General features: G+C 38.6%; 1 protein-coding gene across 1 annotated transcript in view; it reads right to left on the bottom strand.

Moving 5' to 3' along the window:
- LOC136857933 (E3 ubiquitin-protein ligase SHPRH) overlaps nucleotides 1–24,197 on the bottom strand; it is a 396,601-nt gene that overhangs the window by 118,011 nt on the left and 254,393 nt on the right. The window contains exons 17-18 of the mRNA XM_067137032.2: nucleotides 7,057–7,254; nucleotides 53–217 (exon numbers count right to left, since the gene is read on the bottom strand). Coding sequence (XP_066993133.2) covers nucleotides 53–217; nucleotides 7,057–7,254 — 363 coding nt within the window. The remainder of the gene's footprint in view (nucleotides 1–52; nucleotides 218–7,056; nucleotides 7,255–24,197) is intronic.

Here is a 24,197-nt window from a genome sequence, read left to right as displayed (position 1 = left end):
TGTTTTAATCATGACTGATAGAAAAGTCAGAGATAAAATGTGATTACAATACCTTGTCACCAAGCTCTGTGTGACAGATAGGGCATGGATCAGGGTTGGACTTGCATCCTTGGTTCTTGCCCAGATTTTTTAAATATTGCAACTGTCCTGTCTTCCGGCGTAACTCATCTTGGGCTTGCATTCGGTCTGAATTCAAACGAGCTTCATGTGCACTCACCTAGAAAGAAATTAAAGAATAAGAAGTCATTGAATAGGCTTATAAAACAAAAGTACACACAAGCTTGAATAGGTCCCAGAAATTAGAATAAAGGTAACAAATACAATTTCATCAGGCTTTAAAACATTTTACTGATCTTCAAATATCTAATTAACCCTTTTGCTCCCAGACATTTTGGTAGGGTATATGCAAGAAATCCCAGGCCCTTTTCTTGATTTATTGTAGTATTTTACTAAAATATGCATATTTCACTTATTTATTGTCCAAATTGAATAAGTTTTTGTATGTTTTATTTGTAAATACGTACTATGAAAGATACTAAGTGCAAAAAGTAAATACTCATACAAAAAAGATATATAATTTTCGAAAATCTACTGATCAAATCAGAACGCTTTTGTTTTTTTTCACATTTCTACAAAAAACAAAAAAAAAACAAAAAAAAAAGAATGCTAGCCTCCAACTATCCATATCACTTAAAAGAACATTTAAAAATGGACAAAACCATTAAATTTCAGAACTACAAAATTGCAGAACTACAAACAACACTGTTCACTTCCCTCCAATAACGTAGTCAGCTGGCGCACAAGGTCAATGCCTTCTAGATTTTGCTCGCTTCTTTTGGCAATGTTTATTGTACTAAAATTTGTTTAAGTGGTTGATATGAGTAGGACATTTCTTCCTGATTAATTTGTTGTATGTTACGCATATATTTGAGAGCGTATTATATTTTCAAAAATATAGTACCTATCATCGTATACGGACGTTGAGATTTCTTGCACATACTCCCGACGTCCATATATACGGACGCTGGGAGCAAAAGGGTTAATGAACTTCTGTTTAAGGAATAAAATGTTAATTTTCTGCTTAAAGTTGTAGAACATTATAGCTAGACTCCTGACCAATCTAGGTATCTTTATATATTTACTAGCTGTAGTACCCGGCGTTGCCCGGATAGTTTCTGAATATTTTCCTTTAAGATTTTCATTACCATTAGTTATGTGTGAAGTGAATTTTTATAGAATTACTTTTTGAATTGCAGATTGATATGTTACGATCTATAATGTAGTTTAAGAATTATTTAGAAGTCTTTGATTTCAATTTTTAGATTATTTAACTTTCGAGTAAACGTCATTTTTGGAAGCTCGAATCGACTGGGAAGTATTTGATCCTGTCAAAAATTAATAAGTGATAACTATACGTATTTAGCCGTCGCACTATAGATACGATGTACAGGATTTCAACTGACAATGAGATTGTCCCCCGCTCGCCCCCCACTCCTAAGAGATACAAGATCTGGATTATCACCATTCATCTCAGTGATCCCAAAAACTGTAGATTCGACACTGTTTTCGATTATTTTTATATCTCACTACCCCCCCTCACCCTCACCCCAAAGGAGGCGGAACAAGAACTTTAAAAAATTCGGAGTGTCACTATTCATTTCAGCGACCATGAAAACTATGGATTCGATACTATTCTAGATTATTTTTATACTCCCCTTCGCCCCCTTCCATAAGGGTTCTAGGGGTGTCTTACCCCCACGCGGTTTGTCTCCTGATACTAACTGATAAGTGTACCAAGTTTGCCAAGTTTGGTGAAATTGCTCCAGTTGTTTAGGAGGAGATGTGTCATTTACACACCCACACACACACACATCCATTTTTATATATAGTAAGAAGAAGAAGAAGAAGAAGAAGAAGAAGAAAATATTTTATATATAGTTTTTCGAATATTTTTATATCACACCCCCATCGCCCCCCTCTTGGACCTGTAAAAGAATTCGGAGTATTACTATCCATCTCAGAGAACCTGAAATCTATGGATTCGAAACTGTTTTTAATTATTTCTACACTGACTGACAGAGCAAATGCAACACCAAGAAGGAGTGGTCAGAACTTTATGCCAATTGCAGGGTAGACTGACGTCACTGAGGTATGCTCATGACGTGAAATGCGCCGCTGTGCTGCGCACGTAGCGAACGATAAATGGGACACGGCGTTGGCGAATGGCCCACTTCGTACCGTGATTTCTCAGCCGACAGTCATTGTAGAACGTGTTGTCGTGTGCCACAGGACACGTGTATAGCTAAGAATGCCAGGCCGCCGTCAACGGAGGCATTTCCAGCAGACAGACGACTTTACGAGGGGTATGGTGATCGGGCTGAGAAGGGCAGGTTGGTCGCTTCGTCAAATCGCAGCCGATACCCATAGGGATGTGTCCACGGTACAGCGCCTGTGGCGAACATGGTTGCCGCAGGGACATGTGGCACGTGCGAGGGGTCCAGGCGCAGCCCGAGTGACGTCAGCACGCGAGGATCGGCGCATCCGCCGCCAAGCGGTGGCAGCCCCGCACGCCACGTCAACCGCCATTCTTCAGCATGTGCAAGACACCCCGGCTGTTCCAATATCGACCAGAACAATTTCCCGTCGATTGGTTGAAGGAGGCCTGCACTCCCGGCGTCCGCTCAGAAGACTACCATTGACTCCACAGCATAGACGTGCACGCCTGGCATGGTGCCGGGCTAGAGCGACTTGGATGAGGGAATGGCGGAACGTCGTGTTCTCCGATGAGTCACGCTTCTGTTCTGTCAGTGATAGTCACCGCAGACGCGTGTGGCGTCGGCGTGGAGAAAGGTCAAATCCGGCAGTAACTGTGGAGCGCCCTACCGCTAGACAACGCGGCATCATGGTTTGGGGCGCTATTGCGTATGATTCCACGTCACCTCTAGTGCGTATTCAAGGCACGTTAAATGCCCACCGCTACGTGCAGCATGTGCTACGGCCGGTGGCACTCCCGTACCTTCAGGGGCTGCCCAATGCTCTGTTTCAGCAGGATAATGCCCGCCCACACACTGCTCGCATCTCCCAACAGGCTCTATGAGGTGTACAGATGCTTCCGTGGCCAGCGTACTCTCCGGATCTATCACCAATCGAACACGATTGGGATCTCATTGGACGCCGTTTGCAAACTCTGCCCCAGCCTCGTACGGACGACCAACTGTGGCAAATGGTTGACAGAGAATGGAGAACCATTCCTCAGGACACCAGCCGCACTCTTATTGACTCTGTACCTCGACGTGTTTCTGCTTGCATCGCCGCTCGCGGTGGTCCTACATCCTACTGAGTCGATGCCATGTGCATTGTGTAACCTGCATATCGGTTTGAAATAAACATCAATTATTCGTCCGTGCCGTCTCTGTTTTTTCCCCAACTTTCATCCCTTTCGAACCACTCCTCCTTGGTGTTGCATTTGCTCTGTCAGTCAGTGTATATCTCACCCCCCATTCGCTCCCCACCTAAAAGGGGACTGAACTTGGACTTCTGGAGTATTACTTTTCAACTCAGCGACCCCGAAAACATTGAATTCGACACTATTCTCGATTATTTTTATAACTAACCCCCTTATGGGCGCTAGGGATGGCTTACCCCCACAGTGCTCGTCTCCCGACAGTAAGTAATACGTTTACCAAGTTTGGTTAAAATCGCTCCAGTGGTCTAGGAGGAGATGTATCATTTACACACACACATACATCCATTTTTATATATAGTAAGATTTACTTTTACTGTGTAATATTGAGTAATAATGCTTTCAGAGCTCAATCCACTTCACACAAAGTACATTTTATATACAGTAGAACCTCGATAATTCGAAATCGGTTAATTCAAAATCCCACGTAATTCGAAGAAGCTCTCGTTCCCGGAAACATGAGATACAGTTTTGCATGTTATTTAAATTGTTTAATTCGAAATACGGATAATTCGTAATTCGAAGTACAATGTCGGCCCCATTACTGAAATTCAGACTTTTAATTCAAAACTGCCTTTACATTTTAAAACAATAGTATGTTACAGAGTAATTTCAACTCGAAATTTATCCGCTCCGCGTCATAATAGAACGCGCGTTCCGGAACGTGGAGGGGTAGCTTTCCGCACTTACACTCACTTTGGTGGGTCTACAGCTACTTATTCTCTTTGGTCTACAGTGCGCTTCATGATTGCCGAGTTGAATGAAATCGGAATTCTTTTGTATTCAACCTTTTGAGGAACGCCGTAATATCACGCAACAGGCAGTGTGCGGGAAAATAGAATGCGCGAACACTGGCGATGCCGACAGTCGACGAAAAAGCGTGGCTCATATATTAATTCGTAGGCACCGAACAATACCGGTACTGCCATTGTCGATAAAACTGCATTGCTTTATTTTAATGCGAGCCCAAATGGTCTTACGGTTTTGAAGGAGAAAGTGCCAGCCGGTGAATCGTACAAGGGTCGGGGATGGGGGTCATTGTAGTGCGTTGCAATTGCAATGCACATGGAAGCGAGAAACTTTATCCCCTCGTCGTAGAAAAGTTCGATAAGCTACAAACTTTTAAGGGCGTCGGGCACTTTCCAACCCAGTACAAAGCATCTAAAAATGCAAACAGTACAGATATCAAAAAAATAATGCATTTGCACAGGGGAACCATCATAATTTATCCTCGTCTTTGAATTGTGTGGGGTTTTTTTTCTTTCGTTGCGTGAGGTTATGTTCGTCAGTGATTTATCCAAGTGCATTATTTGAACATTGTAAATGCACCTTGTTGGATACATTTCGGAAATAGTTTATCCATGGCCAGTGCCGGATTAAGGTGTTTGGGGGCCCTGGGCTATTTAAAAATGTGGGGCCCCTTCTTCGTAACATCACGTAAGACTAGCATAGTGAAGTTGTTATAGAACTACTTCCACTTAAATTGATGAATAGGGAAGTGTTGAAATAGACTACAATTTTTCCTGTTAATATTTCATAATGCACTTATAGACTTCCTGTCAAAAAAATGTTGATATTTTCGGCAACTTTTCAATTTCTTTCAAATGTTGTTCTTTCTGCGTCGCTCTATCCATTTTACAAGAACATTACAGTTGTATAACTTACGAATGGTTCAATAGTCAGAGGTGAACTGGAAGTTATCTTCCTGATGCAAAGATATAGTATAGCATGCGCATTCCACCGTGCTTCCCCTGTCCCCTCCCGCTCACTTCCTAGACCTCTTCCCTGCTTCCCCCTCTGCCCGTATCGCAAGCTGCCAGATTAAAATTTTCGTCAACAATTAACCTTTACAATAATTACAGTGCGTAAGTAACGATGATTCATGTCTCCGGACGGTAATTGATTCTAGCAGTGATAAAATACTAACGCGGACAGCTGATAAGAAGGAAGGAAGGAAGGAAGGAAGGAAGGAAGGAAGGAAGAGGGCGTGTTCGATATTTTGCAAGCGTAAATATTCATATACATGCATGGAGGTGGAGCAGTAGGCTTTTTAATACAATTTTAGGTTGGGTCAAAGGCCGGGGCCCCTTGGTACGCGGGGCCCGGGGCTGCAGCCCCTTTAGCCCCCCCTTTAATCCGGCCCTGTCCATGGCATTGGAAAGGTTTAAACTGTGAATCGAGGTGATTGCATGTATTAATGGGTCTTAGAATACTTTGTGACGCGGCATGTGTTTACATTTCTGAAATACGAGAGAAGTGCCATGGCGGGAAATCGTACAAGGATAGAGTCATAGGAAAGTTTGATTTTAAGGGCATCGGGTACTTTCTGTGTAAATACAAGGCATCTAAAATGCATACAGTATAGTACTCCAATGAATAAAGCACTTGCACAGGGGAGCCAGCATAGATTTCTCCTCGTCTTTGAATCAGGCTTTTTTTTTCTTTTTTTTCTTTCTTTCGTTGCGTGAGGTTATATTTGCCAGTGAGATATGCAAGTGCATTATTTGAATACTGTAAATGCACATTTTTGGATAAATTTTGGAAATATTTCTTTTTTCATGGCATTTGAAAGGTATAAACTGTAAATCAAGGTTAACTGCATGCAGTAACGGGCCTTAGAATATTTCGTAACGCGGCAAGGGTTGGTACTTCTGAATTGCGAACTGGCGGTTAATTCGAAATCACGCAATTCGAAGTCCGATTTTTGAGTCCCAACGACTTCGAATTAACAAGGTTTTACTGTATAGACTTTTAGTGACTATCTGCATAAAACATGTCCCCCCACACTAATTGCAAGTAATAAATACAGAACAGCATGGGTGGGACAGGTTCTCCATTGAAACAATATCTCTGGAGTATTCCAAATCACACATGGATTGAAAGAGGGCTGTGAACTTTCACCATTTTATCTTTGCCAGACGATGTTCACTGATGTTACCAGAGTAACCAAAATGCATTGCATTTCTTGACACAAGGAGTTACATCAGCTTCAATCGTATTGTTTTGGCCTCACCATCAACATTCAAGAAACCAATGTATTTGCATAACCTCACATTGAAATAAATATCCCTCAGCGTTTCTGAAGATTTGTCCACTTCATTCACATCTGCCCCTTCACATGGTGAATATGTTGAGATGATCCTAGTTCTATTTCCTGCAACCACCAAATCTACCCATATTATTAATTAAGTCATATGCCTAATAGACAATATATTGCTTGCAATAGATTTCCTAATGAACCACCTCACTCCATACTCTGCTTTTCCCTTTTTTCAGACTTGTTAGGAGTGTCTTAAAATCTATCCTCCTCACCAGACTCCTAACACATGAAGACTAGTCCTCCTTGCCAACTTGGTCAGTTCTTCTTTCTTTCTTTCTTTCTTTCTTTCTTTCCTTCTTTCTTTCGTTCGTTCTTTCTTTGATAAGCACTACTGATCATTGTTACCAATTTATTTTGGGAAGAAAAAAAAAAAGGAAAAAAGAAACATTATCAGAAATAAGTAAAGGCAATCACTAAAATAATATCTGCAGAAAAGTTTGAAGGAAATTATTTATACTCAAATAAAACATTCAAGGAAAATATTGAGAATTACCTCATGATGCTCAATTATATGGATAGTCTCTACTTTGTTTGTGAGATTTGAACTCAGCTGCTTCAGAGGATTGTGTTTACGAGGTGACTGAACTCGAGGCTCATCAGGAAACCGGACACGCAGCCGTAGTTTAGCCATGTGCAACTCATCCTGTACTGATACTTGGTCACGCAGCTGAGTCCATGTATGTCTAAGTTGCTATACAGAAATACAGAATGGATTAATTGCAAGTATTTCACTCATTTAATACTTTACATGAATTGGAAGTATACATGCAATATAATTACCACATTACAATGAAATCATCATCATCATCTGGAGCAGTTTCCAACCACAGGCTGGGTCTACTTGGAACATAAGCCTCTCCAACGTTTTCTGTCCATCCACCACTTCTTTTCTCTCACTGTCGTCCAGGTCCCTCCTCTTGCCTCAATGCTCTTCTTTACACCTTTTGGCCATCTGCCCCTCAGTCTCCCTCTAGGTCTCCTTCCCTTCTACTCCATTTCTAACATCTCTCTTGGTATTCTCTCTTCTCCCATTCTCATAACATGCCCATACCACTGCAGCCTTGATTTTTCTTTTATTTTTTTTCCTGTAGGGGTACCTCATTTATCATTTCCTGAACTCTCTCATTTCTTACTCTGGCCATTCTAGTTAAACCTACTCCACACCTGTGACACTTCATTTCCACTGCTTGTATTCTACCTCTATCTCTCTCCTTCATCACCCATATTTCTGATCCTTACTCTGTTATAACATGGTGAAGTCACAACGGACCCAGCAAGCCAGCGATGAATTACAACAAAATATGATTATAAATTCTTACAACAATGAAAAATCTAGTAGTGTAATATATTTAAAAAAGAATTAATGTAAAAGAACAATCAAGTGTCAAGTAAAAGTATGTATGGGGAGATAGGAACATGAAAAGGAACATAAAATAGAATAAGAAGAAAACTGCATAAATCAGAAGAGGGAGGAACACCTCACAGGATGAACATAATGGCAGGTCAGTGTGGGATGATGGAGCAATAGAATGTTGAGACAAGGACAAACACAAAAAAAACAAAAGGACAAGGACGATCTCCATACACTGCCATCTTCAAATCAACAGACTCTCTCCTCATAAATCCCAGTTCTTCTACATTTCTTCTTAGCCCCCAGTGAGTTTATTTTCTGCTTCTCAGCTTCATCATCAGGAGGGTAGGCACATACACTCACTGAGGGGCCATCTTGACAGATCTTCTTTCTTGATGCAAGAAGTGCAGGATAAGAATAAAACTGCATAAATAAAGGTAAAGGGGAGACACAGAGATGAATACAGGAAGTGAAAGATTATGAACATACGAAAAATACAAAAAGTGGTCATATATGTAATTCTTTATTTAGAAAACTGACCTTTAACGGTTTTGACATAAGATACAGTATTGTACTATTTGTATGTTTTGGAATATAAATATAAATATGCATAGCCAAGTTATGGAAAGGAACAAACAAGTGTCAAATCAAGTCACATATAGAGATAGGAACATGATAAGGAGCACATAATATCACTCATCTCAGGGAATAACAAGATAAGTCAAAAAATGAACATTCTCAGGGGAAGCAATTTTTTCTTGTTTTTAAACAATATGAAATAACCAATTCATCAAATGTTGTCAAACCATTCGGCATTATATGAAACAGCTTTTTAAATAATGGTTTTGGTTAGAGTTTGTTTCATTCAAAAAATGAATTAAGTATCTGCTTTGGCTCGTGTATAAAACTGACTTGTCATATATTGACCCAGCATTATTTTCTTATGTGGACCGTAAAAACCAAAGTGTATAAATCACATTTGTGCATTGTTAACTAATAAGATTTAATAGTCGTCTTTGACAGAAGCAGGTGAGCAAATTCACTGTCAATAATTTATTTACAGGATGATTATGTCCAAATCCACAATAACCATAGAAAATGTATTACAAATAAGACAAACTGACTTTTATTAACAATATTCAGAATATTGATGATGATGATGATGATGCTTGTTGTTTTAAGGGGCCTAACATCGAAGGTCATCGGCCCCTATTCAGAATATTAACAAGATAACTCAACTTATCTAGTTCTTACCAGGGACTGTTTTGCATTCTTGAATAATCTGGAATTAAAATTTGGCTATTACTTCAATATTGTGATGAAATGGCCTATCTTGTTAGTGTCAAAGGATAGACAGCATTGACCTTAGTAGGTTACAGGTAAAAAAAAGGGACTTACCTGTTTTTTTTTCCTGGGAGGAGTGATAGACCTCTCATGATAACTAAGGGAGATATACAAGGTTCTCCTCTGTTGCCAACCCTGTTTAATCTAACCATCAATCATATTCCGGATGACCCCAGCGAAACACAGAATTGTCCCCAATATGGCTTTTAAATGAGTTCAGATGATGAAGCTCTAACAATATTAAGTTTTTCCTGATGATGTAGTTGTTGGAAAAGATTCTGAGTTAGCTTTATTACTTGCTCATGCCACCATACATCAATTACAAAAAATTGGACTTAACATCCAAATTGGAAAATGTAAAGGAATATGTATCAAATAGGGTCACCTATCAGAAGAAAAACTACTGTATTTATTCACGTATTAGACCCCCTTTCTTCCACTTTTACAGCTAAAAAATGTAGGGGGGGGGGGGGGGAGGGGGGTGCAATATGTGATAACCTCAAATTTTGTTCAGTGAACTCATGACTTCTAGGCTATAAAGAGCTATAAATTGTACATATAAACATTTTACACTATTCTTTAAGAAACTTATGAATGTATTTGAGTTATACCAGCAATTTTCATTTGAAGGCAGTATTTCTACATGCAAAAGGACATTTAGGCCTACAATAAAATATGTATAGTCAGTTTTAGTAATTGATATCACGTCATTTGTTTCATTTCATTAATTCCTCTGATGAGGTTGATGTCAGGAAGGGCATATGGTCATAGAAACTTGCTACAAACATTAATCTCACTTCAAACTTGACCCTGCAGAGAAAAGGGTGAAGGGTATCGTATTATCATATTTATTAAGCAATATGGATACGATGGCCAGTCATTTGTCTCTGTCAGTTGAACAGTAGGCCTACCACACAGTAAACCTGAGTGAACCTGATCACTGCTTTCACTTGAATTATCGTCTTGTGCCACTAACTTCCCTCTTACTGGCGCGTCGCCATTCAAAATTACATCATTTTCAGTGCCATCACGTCAGCCATACACTGCAATCAAGAGCATTTGAGGATATTGAGGTCCCGTCTTTTGAAACTTTTAAAAATAGTTTTGTTCTTGACTATACAGTCCAACAGTGAGAATCTATTCCCAGATGGTTTATGGAAAGTGTCTGATATTCCCAGTTGGTGTAGGTGTAGCAGAAGCCCCTTCTTCCGAATAAAGCCATGCTGTATAAAGCGTGCCAAAGCACCAGCTGATAACTAGTGTATGTTACGAGTTGTACTTCCGAATGTATTACATAGTGACTGGAAGCATTCTTTGGATAACTGCGGCTGTAGAAAGCCAGACCCTTATATTATATTTCATGCTTGTTCTCTACATTTATCACATCAGGATTTACTTAAACAGCTTTAAATGAGATAAGAGAGACCACATTCTTTAGCTTATGTATGCTATCAAGTGCCCGGATAGTGTCAGAAGTTCCACGACAGAAAGAATAAAAATAAATAATAAGGAAAGTTTGCTGCATTTATGGATATCTGCAGGTGCGGAAGTAATGCGTGTTTTATTATCATAATGTTTAATTTCATACATTCGTTGTCTCCATGTTTTAATTAACGCATAGTGTGTTTTGTTTGGCGCTGCCGAAAATCGTGAAAGTAGTTAGAGGGGACGTAAAATCATTATTATTATTATTATTATTATTATTATTATTATTATTATTATTATTATTATTATTATTATTATTATTATTTGTTACGTATGTTGGTAAGTAAAACAATCGTTATTGTTGCATTGTTTTTATTAAGTTTTAAACTTACTTCTCTCTAAAAATACCAATACTGGCCCAAGTTATGAAGTATTAAATGATAACTTGGTTAATGATCTCGCCTGCTATATTAATAGCAACAACCATGAATATTTCTTAACTAAAGTAAACTCGTTTCCTCATCCCAAGGTTGGTGTAGCTCATTTTTAGACATGCCCCCAGTGGAGGGGAGAGCATGCACCATTTTTGCAGCATATCAACCTTCCTAACACCAATGTAAATGATCTGTTATTGGACATTATAAATTTTCCAGCTAACTCATTCCTGGTTGCCAGCGTTTCACCCTCGTGTGCTAGGGTGGGCTCATCAGTTGGTACCCAGCACACCTACCAATACCCTGGCTAGTGCATACCGTGAAGGCCACCGTGCAGGCCACTTGGAGCCACCAGCAGTGCCAATGCACTAAGAGACTTTGTCTCATTACCAAGAATTGATGCCTGCTTGGCCATATTGGTCTGATATTGTAATCAGTACTCCCCACACCGACTTTGACTGGCAGTAGGAAAGGGTTCCTTCTCCAACTCCTGTGTAACTGTCATTAGTAAGGAACGCCTACAATTGTAATGAATAGTTCCCTTCTCGATTTGACTTGAAGAAGGCAAGTGAGCATGCAGTTTTGTTTAAAACTCCCCTACCCGATTGTGTTTGGCAGTAGGCAAGGGTGCCCGCAATTAGAAACAAATGTCCTCATCTAAAATGTGACTGGCATTAGGCATAGTGGCCTGCTATATTGATGGAAACTCACCAACTTGGTGTGACTGGCAGTAAGCTGGCTGGCAGTAGGAAAATGGGCCTGGCATTATGATGATAACTGCACAACTCAATTTCGAGTGATAGTAGGGTAATTGCTTACCATTATAATAGAAACTCCTCAACTGTAATCTGTCTGGAAGTAGGAAAGGGGGCTGCCATTTTAACGAAAACTCCCCAAATCGATTCTGTCCGCGTAGTAGGCAATGGGGCCTGCAATTATAATATAAACTTCTCAACTCGATTGTGAATGGCAGTAGGCAAGTGAGCCTGCCGTTATATCACAATTCCGTAACAAACACTTTACATTGGAAACAACGTACTGTCCCCTTCAAAAGTGGTAATATTTTATTAGAAAGGAAATGATTTATTTCATCAGCGTGTTGGGACATTATTTTAATCTACAAGAGGGTGAGATTCTGTATTTCGTGCCAGGGCGAGCCAGTCGCTTCGCGAACAGGTTTTTCCGACCTTCAGAGAGCACGAGGGAGCAAGCTGGAATTCCTGTTATGTGGCCTTCAGACACATGTGTGCGTACCACGTGACCCGGCGAGCAAGCAGATCTCAATCGATCAATAAATGGAAAGTCAAGTGACGTAAAACTGGAGCAGCCAATAAAAGTGACAACCTTCACTGCAATTCAACAAATCCACCAATTAGAAGTAATTAAGAGACACACCTATGTCTTACGACAGGAAATTAGTGGTAATTCCAGAGGAAAATTTGGTAGAGGGTTTTATACTTCTGAACGCTATATTTTAGCATTACTCTGACTGCGGCAACCGAAGAGATTTGACGTCGTTTGCTTCATCGGAAGACTTTACATTGGAGAAGGCATCGAGGACTGTATAAACAGCAATTCAGACGCTCGACAAATTCACTACGATTAATTTAGGGTTATTCTAAGATAAATGTCTTCAGCCAAACTATAAAGCATCGAGAGTGAGTCCTGGGCTATTTCTAAGACTTTTTGTTAGTTTCAGCTTTCTACAAGAACTTGAAAGAAGAAAGGTCCTGAGTTCGAGTTTACTGCAAGATGGATATCCAGTTCTACGAAGAATACTGCAAGTTCCTGTACATCGTCAACGCCTCCATGAGTCACTAAACATGTAAGGCATCGGACATGGGCGAAACTTCGTTCGACGGAAGGTGATGTGACCACGTGCTAGGTCATCAGCCACAATCCAGTTCACACCAGTCACATGAGTATTCTTTAAGAATTCAATTGCTTTCTATCTTTGTAAATAATTGTAAACGCAGCCTTACTTATTCCTTTGGATTTCTATTAGTTTTGCAGTAGTTTGATTTTTCATTCTTCTTTCATTGGTGAGAGGTAGTTAGAACCTTGGAATGAATGTGTGTTTGCTCTATTAGTTAGAAATGTGTGTGAATCATCGAGAGAGACCTTAACTGTCCTAAGAATTTAGAAGACAGGAGAGATAAAAATTAAATGAACCCCGCGTTAATTTTGATTAGTTTTTAATAATTTGAAAATTATTTGAAACAAATTAGGACAGTGTTCTAGTGTTTTTTCTTCGTGTAGAATTTCATTCTACGATTGTACAACATGTTTATGGGTTCGAATTTATTTAGAGTCATCCGAATAACTTCACACGACAACTTTACGAATGAGATTACGCACGGTCAGGGATAATAATAATAATAATAATAATAATGAGTAAAAATAATTAAAGCTAATTACGGGCTAAAATGATTTAATAAGGTCATGAGTTTAATGCTAGTTATTTTTGGAGAGTATTATCGTGTGCTCACTTTATGTAAAGTAAGCCTGGGACATGGCAAATTCTCCTGACGGAGTATCGACGAGTTATAGGTATATTTCTGCGCTATGAATTTGAATATGACTTGCAGATGGGCATTATATTTTGAGTAATAATTTATGCACCCATTAGAGTCAATTTTGGGAAGAGATGTGTCACTGGACATGATTTCTTCGAGCTTCAGTGCAGAATAATTGAGAGCCACGACATTATGATGAATAAATATAAATGCCGCAACTCATGTACCGTAAGCGCGTATCCTATTATTTTGACCTGTGTTATAATTATTCTATTCGCTAAATTAGGATGATTTCTGTTTAAAATACTCCTTGAACATCGTTGTATAGTTAATTTCTTTGTATAAGTGATAACCTTAATTCTATCACATTCTGAATTGATACCTGGGATGTGTGTGATAGTGTCATCTAGAGAACGATTTCCCTAATTCGCAATAAAATCCTAAGATTAATTATAATGGGTTAGTGTTCGTGTAAATAATGTTATAATAATGCCGTGTAACCCTGTGTGAATGTGTGATGTGAGATTTGATCCTAATCTGTGTTTTTTGAATATTTCATGTACGATTTTGTGAAGGTAATTTTCATTATGTGCGTCAAAGTTTTGACCGACTTGTATTATTTCGCGTGTCCGTAATTGGATCAATTTTGAATCTTTAGAAGATTTTATCGTAATTTAAGATAGATTAGGGCCTAATTTACTAACTCAAAGTGGATAAGAGAAGGCAACGTCCGTGGACTGATGTCACGAGATTTAATTGTTAGATATTGTACAGTCACTTTCTGCATAAAATTGAGCCAAAGTTAGAATGATAGATGTTCAAGTAAAATTTATTAAAAGAATTTTATTCAGTCAATAATTATATAAATGATATAATTGTGGAAAGGAAAGTCTAGGGAAGACTTGCTAATCATAAATTAATGAAGTAAATAATTTTTAATAATTTAAATAAGGAGAAGAAAATAATCATTTTCTTGGAAAATAATTAAAACCCAGAGGGAAGATTTTAATTTTAATTATCATAGGAGAAGGATATCAGATATTATTTTGTTTTCAGTCAATTTTTCAGTAAGTTAATGATTTTTATATTTATTATTGCAGAAAAGAACAATCATTGAAAATTTATTTGAGCGAGATCCCTCACGAATGAAAGCACGAGGAGAAGATGTTATTCAAGAATTCAACCCAGATTTTGTTAATTTACTTGTTTTCTTTAAAAGAGTGTTAGTTTAATAAATGTGAAAACCTAATTTAGTCTCCTTTCATTTGTCGCTAGTCCTTTATCTATCCCTGCCTTAAAAATTTTCTGCGCAGCCGATAGCGAACGGTCCACGACTGAGACCCTCGCTCTCCGGCGAGCTGAGCCCGGCATGAAGGGGGCAGGTATAGTTTTGGCGGCCAACGTGGTTAGGCCCGATTTATTGGCTGTACCAATAAAAGGACTCGATCTTGTAGTCCAGAATTTGGACAAAAACAAGATGCGGCGACAAATAAAATTTTTTTCCAGGTTATTTTTGAAACATTTATTAGCCCAAATTTTTGTGGCGAACTACACTCAGGTTAAGTTTAGGAAGGGCCTTGTTGTTTAGTTATAAACAAAATCTGGAGGATAGTTGTCAAAATTTTTCTTTTAGCGGCTATTTTCCGCATAATTTGGACTTAGGCTGTAGGATTGTATTTTGCGACGTTAATCTTCTCTGAAGGCTGTGACATCAATCCACTTGTGACTGATGAATTGGATTCTGGTATGTGGCCATCGAACTTAGTCCGCCCATGTCTGAATTGCCGTTTATCTCAAAGAAAGATGAGTACTGTAACAATGGAGGATTTACGTAGACTCCTAGACGGAGTAGTGACTGACTTACAGAATAACTTAAAGCGGGAAATGAATGAGAATCAAACTAAACTAGAACAGAAACTCAGTGAAAATAATGTATCATTAGAACAGAAACTTAGTGAAAATCTAGAGAAAAAACTTAGTGAAAATAATGATTCATTAGAGTATAAACTTAGTGAAAATCTAGAGAAAAAACTTAATGAGAATAGTGAGTTAGTAAAACGGGAACTCAAAGGTACTATTGAGGAAATCCAAAGCAAGACAGAGGAAAATATCGAAAAGCTACACATGGACGTTAAATTATTTAACGGGAAGTTAGCTTCAGTTCAAAGCGAATTGGTATCTGTGAAACAAAATTTTTCAAATTTAAAGGGAGAAATCCAGGTCGGAATAGACAATGCCATGTCAGCTATGTCTAATGAATTTAGTGAAAGACTGGCTAAAGTACAAACTGGGATATTACAAGGATTAGGCAAATATAAGGACGAGGTGCAAGATAAATTTCAAGCGATTGAGGAGAAAATCGATGAGAATACACAGGACTTAACAGCAACCAAAACAGCATGGTCGAGGAAATTTACTCAAATTTTCGAAACTGTGAAACAGGTAGAAAAGGGCGTTATTGCTGAAATAAAAGTAGCTCAAGTCACCAACTCAGAGCGACTTGAATATTTTTACGAAACGATTGAGGAGACACAACAGAGTTTACAAACTATGAAAACCTCAATAGATAAAGAAATAGGAGAGGTCAAAGCTAGTTCAGAATCTTATAAACAAGAACTACAGAATGGAATTCAGGAACTCACTAAAGAATTACAATTGCTTAAATTGCAAGGCGAAAGTCATAATATTGTAACCAATACATTGTTAGAGCGGCAAAGTAATTTAGAAAGGAAGGTATCCGGAGAAATTTTATCTTCAACTCCGAAGCAGGACGACCAAATGAATGCCCATAACAACGTAAATGTTACCAATCCAGCTCAAGGATATAACAGCGGAGGAGTGAGTCAACTTAATACGTCAGGTCAAACGCAAATAGTAAATATAATTCGAATGCAGGAGGACCATCCAAAAAAATTTAATAACGTAAAAGGGGTAACTCCCAGGAGTTTTATTAATGAATTACAAGAATATTTTCGGGACAACAAAATACCAGAAGAGCGCCAACTGCGAGTAACGGAAAGATATTTGGAGAATTCTGTATTGACATGGTTCACAGCGTTCCGATACTCATTCGACAATTTCGAAGGATTTAAGAGGGCTTTCCTAGAAAAATATTGGAACACGGACATTCAACATAATCTCAAGACAGAGTTGTACGCTAAGAGGTATGCCTTATCCACGCCAACACGATTTTCAGAATTTTTCTCCAGTCAGCTACGTAAGCTACGAGAGCTAGACACACCGCCATCGGAAGCTGAATTAATAAAGGTCATTACCAGGCAACTTCCAGCAGAGACGCAACGAATCATGATTGCCTCAAATGTACAAACTGCGATTCAAGCTGAAGCCATATTGAGACAGCTCGACATGACATCTAGAGAACCACAGAGGCGAAATTCCGGCCAAGAACAGAAAGTTTTCCAAACCAATGTTACCAGATCTGAAGAAAGGAACATTGCTAACCAAGGGAGAAATTGGGGTAGAAATATCGAAGGAAGACAACCCAGAGACCGATCTCCGAGACCAGGACGCCGAGATGACGAAGAATGGAATTATTCCAGACGTAATGTCCGAAGAAGACCATATGAAAACAATAGGGACAGATGGAGAAGAGAACCAGAGAATAGAAGACCTGAGAGACGGAAAAGAAACTGGAGAGAGGAAGAAAGAGAGAAGTATTTGCGGGAACTCCAGCAGTCCAGTCAAGAACGTAAGAAATGGCATCGGGCTATACATGAGCAGGACGTCAACCCCGACATTGTTGGAGCGGAGAGTTTGGAGTACCAAAGAGCAAAACAAAGGGAAGAGAAAGAACATTCGGAAGATGATGGGTACAATCAAGGTGCCATCAAAAAAAAAAAACAACCCCTGAATTAGTAGGAGATAGTCTCGACGCTAACCCATATAGTAACAGTGAAACGCAAGAGTGGATTATTGTTCAAATTGATTCCTGGATGACAAGATCAGATGACCTACTCGAAGAAAATCTAGAGTCGAACACGAACTACCTAAAGACACTACCCATAATTTCGGCTAGAATATGTGGCGTAAAAGTAAAATGTTTAGTGGATACTGGATCTACAATTAGTGTCATTTCAACTTCTTTCCTAAACGATTTAAAGGACAGACATGATATCCCGATTATACCAGTATCTCACATTAAAATAAAAGGAATTATCCCGGATAAGACTGTGGCTTGCAAACTACAGACACTGTTGGATGTTGAAATTGGAAATACAAAATTTCAGAACGTATTCTTGGCTATGTCAAATATAAAATTTAACATCATTCTAGGAGTTGACTTTTTGACATCTTACCATGCCAATATTGACTTGAATTCCAACCAGATTCTTTTTCGATTGGATGAGACATGGGAAACGGCTATAGTTAATCCAGCCGATATCAATGATCAGAGTGTGTTTCTCATTAATAACGCCTCGACACCGTGGGAATCCGAAGACCAGGAAGCCACAGAAGAGGTAAATCAGGCTCTGGATAATATTATAGAAGAGGGCGACGATGCAACACACCCGTATGACCTCATAAACTCAAAGGTTAACCAAGCTATAGGAACGGAAGAAGAAAGAGGCCGACTCCGAGAGTTATTGTTAAAATATAAATCAGTGTTTGATGATAAACCAGGCCAGATCCCTGACTTTAAATATTCTCTAGTAGTCACAGACTGGACCCCGTTTAAAAGGAAGCCTTATCCAATCCCTGAGAAATTTCATTCTCGCGTAGGGAAAATTATTGCAGAAATGGAAAGAGACGGGATTATCATGAAATCCAGTACACCATTCATAAGTGCTTTAGTGGTGGTACATAAACCAGATGGATCTCTGAGAATATGTTTAGATGCGCGAAATATTAACTCCAAACTGATACCAGAAAGAGACCAGGCACCAGCAATTAAGGATGTCCTTAGAAAATTCCGTGGCATGAACTTATTTACATCAGTGGATTTTACCTCCTCGTATTACCACATTCTTTTGGAAGAAAAGTCAAGATTATTGACTGGATTTATGTTTGACCAGCAAACATACGTTTTTAGAAAATTGCCCTTTGGCATTTCTAACGCCTCGGCCGCTCTTATCCGTGCCTTAGATAGATGCCTTACGGATGAAGTCAAGAGTTTTATTACTAAATATGTTGATGATCTGCTTATGGCGAGTGAAACATTCGAAGAACATCTGGTTAAGCTAGAAAAACTGTTGAGCAATCTTTCAAAATTTGGGTTCCACATCAACCTAAAGAAATCACGCTTCTGCCAGTCTGAAATATTATTTTTAGGCCATATTATTGATGGAAAAGGTATAAGGCCGAACCCTATAAAAATTGAAGCTATTAGCAAATTTCCGAGGCCGATACGTGTCAAACAAGTACGGCAGTTCCTAGGCATGGCCAACTTCTTTGCGAGCCATTGTCCCAACTACACACAAACGGTAGCTCCACTTCAAGATCTATTAAAAAAAGGCAACAGGTGGAAATGGAACGAAGAGTGTGACCTTGCATTTACTAAGACCAAAGAGATGCTGTTGAATTACATTAAGCTAGGATATCCTGATTTTGGAAAACCCTTTATAATACAAACGGATGCATCTGGAATCGGAATTGGGGCTGTGTTATTCCAAGAAGACGGAGAGAAGCCGGAAAATAAAACTTACCTAGCCTTCGTTAGTCGGAAATTACGAAATCACGAAAAGCATTATTCAGTAACCGAAATAGAAATGTTATCCATAGTATTTGCATTGAAATATTGGCAGAAAATCATCTACGGATTTCCGATCATTATTAGAACAGATCATAAAGCTTTAACCTTCATGCTAAAGGCTACTATGGCATCAGAACGAGTATTTCGATGGACAATGTTTGTGCAACAATTCAACATTCAATTGGAACATTGTTCGGGGAAGAGTAATTTACTGGCCGACTGTCTGAGCCGTAATCCAAATGAGGAAGTACTGGAAATCAACCAACTTGAACTAGTTCCTGAGGATCATGAGTTCTTAAGAAAACTCAGATATATACGGCAAGCTCAAAAAAGAGACAATGACTTAAGACCCATCATTGATTTCCTAGAGGGTAAAATTAAACCTAGAGATCCTGGATACCGTAGAATAAGAAGAAGAGCATCCCGATACCAGTATTCAGATAACATTCTATTTAAATTTGTGGATCCGGAAAAATCGAAATTGAGAATTGTTGTACCTTCGAAATTATTTGAATCTTTAATTTGGCATGCACATCGAATTACTGGACATGGCGGTATCGATAAGACATTGGCTACCATCCAAGAAAAATTTATATGGGACAAACAAAGATCAATAGTAAGGAACATAGTTCGAACCTGTGACACATGCCAGAGGGTAAAGCCGAGCTCACATTTATTGCAACATAATCCTATTCCAATCATACCTTCTGAGCCTAAACAGCTGTACGCAATGGATTTGTTCGGTCCCGTTCCTACATCAAAGAGAGGTAACCGGCATGTTGTCGTCACCATTGACGTATTCTCAAAATATGTGACTTTATATCCAATTCAAAAGGCCAACTCAAAATCTGTCATTAGACGAATCACCCGTAATTTAATTCCGCATATGGGCAAGCCTAAAGCACTTCTCACTGACCACGGATCGCAGTTCACATCTGCTGAATTTCGTGAAGCCATGGAACAACTGGGGATTAAACCCATATTAAACTCGATCCGACATCCATCTAGTAACCCGGCAGAGAGAGTGATGCAAGAATTATCTAAATTCTGCAGGATATTTTGTGGAAATGCACACTGGCTTTGGATTGATGTTCTACCCATTATGATGGAATGTTTAAACAATACAGTACACGAAGCTACGTCACAGATTCCTGTTACTCTTCACTTCGACCGACAACCGCATCGACCTTGGGACGATATTGTCCAATGCCCCGGTAATCTGAAGCCTACGCTGGAAGAAAACATTCGGAAAGCCGCCACTTCATTGCGCGAACAAGCTGAGCGTAGACAACGCAGAGTGAAGGATAAGAAGTTTTGCCGACCCCTTTAACTCAATGAGTATGTTCTTTTGAAAAAGCCAGCTACGTCAGAAACAACCAGCAAATATTACGCCAAATTTGCACCACTTTTTATAGGTCCTTATAAAATTATAAAAGTTTATGGGAATAACGCGTACAGAATCCAAAGTCTAGATAAAAATTATGAAGGTATTCATAACGCCCAGAATTAAAAAAGTTATTATTCTTCTAAACCTGTAGATGGTCATCATATCAATCTCATAATAGAAGAAGAAACACCGCCAGATACAGATGAAGATCCAACCTACCACCATGTTTCGACCCAAGTGAATCTACAAGATGAGATTTGTGAAGAATGCCGTGAATTACAAGAGAAGGTAATGGATCAACTTCGACGGCTTGGTGCTGCACTCGAGGCAGACAACGCGAGGCTTCGTGCTGGAACAAAACCCTAAATAGAAGTGACACATGATTACCACCTAAATTTTCAGGGAACATGTTAATTGGAGATTTCCTGTAATAATGATTCCATCTTCAGATCAAATCATTATTTAACCAAGGGAGAAATATGTCCCCTTCAAAAGTGGTAATATTTTATTAGAAAGGAAATGATTTATTTCATCAGCGTGTTGGGACATTATTTTAATCTACAAGAGGGTGAGATTCTGTATTTCGTGCCAGGGCGAGCCAGTCGCTTCGCGAACAGGTTTTTCCGACCTTCAGAGAGCACGAGGGAGCAAGCTGGAATTCCTGTTATGTGGCCTTCAGACACATGTGTGCGTACCACGTGACCCGGCGAGCAAGCAGATCTCAATCGATCAATAAATGGAAAGTCAAGTGACGTAAAACTGGAGCAGCCAATAAAAGTGACAACCTTCACTGCAATTCAACAAATCCACCAATTAGAAGTAATTAAGAGACACACCTATGTCTTACGACAGGAAATTAGTGGTAATTCCAGAGGAAAATTTGGTAGAGGGTTTTATACTTCTGAACGCTATATTTTAGCATTACTCTGACTGCGGCAACCGAAGAGATTGGACGTCGTTTGCTTCATCGGAAGACTTTACATTGGAGAAGGCATCGAGGACTGTATAAACAGCAATTCAGACGCTCGACAAATTCACTACGATTAATTTAGGGTTATTCTAAGATAAGTGTCTTCAGCCAAACTATAAAGCATCGAGAGTGAGTCCTGGGCTATTTCTAAGACTTTTTGTTAGTTTCAGCTTTCTACAAGAACTTGAAAGAAGAAAGGTCCTGAGTTCGAGTTTACTGCAAGATGGATATCCAGTTCTACGAAGAATACTGCAAGTTCCTGTACATCGTCAACGCCTCCATGAGTCACTAAACATGTAAGGCATCGGACATGGGCGAAACTTCGTTCGACGGAAGGTGATGTGACCACGTGCTAGGTCATCAGCCACAATCCAGTTCACACCAGTCACATGAGTATTCTTTAAGAATTCAATTGCTTTCTATCTTTGTAAATAATTGTAAACGCAGCCTTACTTATTCCTTTGGATTTCTATTAGTTTTGCAGTAGTTTGATTTTTCATTCTTCTTTCATTGGTGAGAGGTAGTTAGAACCTTGGAATGAATGTGTGTTTGCTCTATTAGTTAGAAATGTGTGTGAATCATCGAGAGAGACCTTAACTGTCCTAAGAATTTAGAAGACAGGAGAGATAAAAATTAAATGAACCCCGCGTTAATTTTGATTAGTTTTTAATAATTTGAAAATTATTTGAAACAAATTAGGACAGTGTTCTAGTGTTTTTTCTTCGTGTAGAATTTCATTCTACGATTGTACAACATGTTTATGGGTTCGAATTTATTTAGAGTCATCCGAATAACTTCACACGACAACTTTACGAATGAGATTACGCACGGTCAGGGATAATAATAATAATAATAATAATGAGTAAAAATAATTAAAGCTAATTACGGGCTAAAATGATTTAATAAGGTCATGAGTTTAATGCTAGTTATTTTTGGAGAGTATTATCGTGTGCTCACTTTATGTAAAGTAAGCCTGGGACATGGCAAATTCTCCTGACGGAGTATCGACGAGTTATAGGTATATTTCTGCGCTATGAATTTGAATATGACTTGCAGATGGGCATTATATTTTGAGTAATAATTTATGCACCCATTAGAGTCAATTTTGGGAAGAGATGTGTCACTGGACATGATTTCTTCGAGCTTCAGTGCAGAATAATTGAGAGCCACGACATTATGATGAATAAATATAAATGCCGCAACTCATGTACCGTAAGCGCGTATCCTATTATTTTGACCTGTGTTATAATTATTCTATTCGCTAAATTAGGATGATTTCTGTTTAAAATACTCCTTGAACATCGTTGTATAGTTAATTTCTTTGTATAAGTGATAACCTTAATTCTATCACATTCTGAATTGATACCTGGGATGTGTGTGATAGTGTCATCTAGAGAACGATTTCCCTAATTCGCAATAAAATCCTAAGATTAATTATAATGGGTTAGTGTTCGTGTAAATAATGTTATAATAATGCCGTGTAACCCTGTGTGAATGTGTGATGTGAGATTTGATCCTAATCTGTGTTTTTTGAATATTTCATGTACGATTTTGTGAAGGTAATTTTCATTATGTGCGTCAAAGTTTTGACCGACTTGTATTATTTCGCGTGTCCGTAATTGGATCAATTTTGAATCTTTAGAAGATTTTATCGTAATTTAAGATAGATTAGGGCCTAATTTACTAACTCAAAGTGGATAAGAGAAGGCAACGTCCGTGGACTGATGTCACGAGATTTAATTGTTAGATATTGTACAGTCACTTTCTGCATAAAATTGAGCCAAAGTTAGAATGATAGATGTTCAAGTAAAATTTATTAAAAGAATTTTATTCAGTCAATAATTATATAAATGATATAATTGTGGAAAGGAAAGTCTAGGGAAGACTTGCTAATCATAAATTAATGAAGTAAATAATTTTTAATAATTTAAATAAGGAGAAGAAAATAATCATTTTCTTGGAAAATAATTAAAACCCAGAGGGAAGATTTTAATTTTAATTATCATAGGAGAAGGATATCAGATATTATTTTGTTTTCAGTCAATTTTTCAGTAAGTTAATGATTTTTATATTTATTATTGCAGAAAAGAACAATCATTGAAAATTTATTTGAGCGAGATCCCTCACGAATGAAAGCACGAGGAGAAGATGTTATTCAAGAATTCAACCCAGATTTTGTTAATTTACTTGTTTTCTTTAAAAGAGTGTTAGTTTAATAAATGTGAAAACCTAATTTAGTCTCCTTTCATTTGTCACTAGTCCTTTATCTATCCCTGCCTTAAAAATTTTCTGCGCAGCCGATAGCGAACGGTCCACGACTGAGACCCTCGCTCTCCGGCGAGCTGAGCCCGGCATGAAGGGGGCAGTACGGGGACCTCCCCATGCTCTTTCTCGGATAACGCTAAGAGACATGCAATTTTAAAACAATCTTATTTACTGCATGTACACTATTTACTTCGATATTCGAATACAATGTAGAATACCGTAGCGAAGCACG

This window comes from Anabrus simplex, chromosome 1 (genome assembly GCF_040414725.1).
Source record: "Anabrus simplex isolate iqAnaSimp1 chromosome 1, ASM4041472v1, whole genome shotgun sequence".
NCBI lineage: Eukaryota > Metazoa > Arthropoda > Insecta > Orthoptera > Tettigoniidae > Anabrus > Anabrus simplex.
Note: the sequence above shows the minus strand (reverse complement) of the source record. Positions and strands in the feature narration are given on the sequence as shown.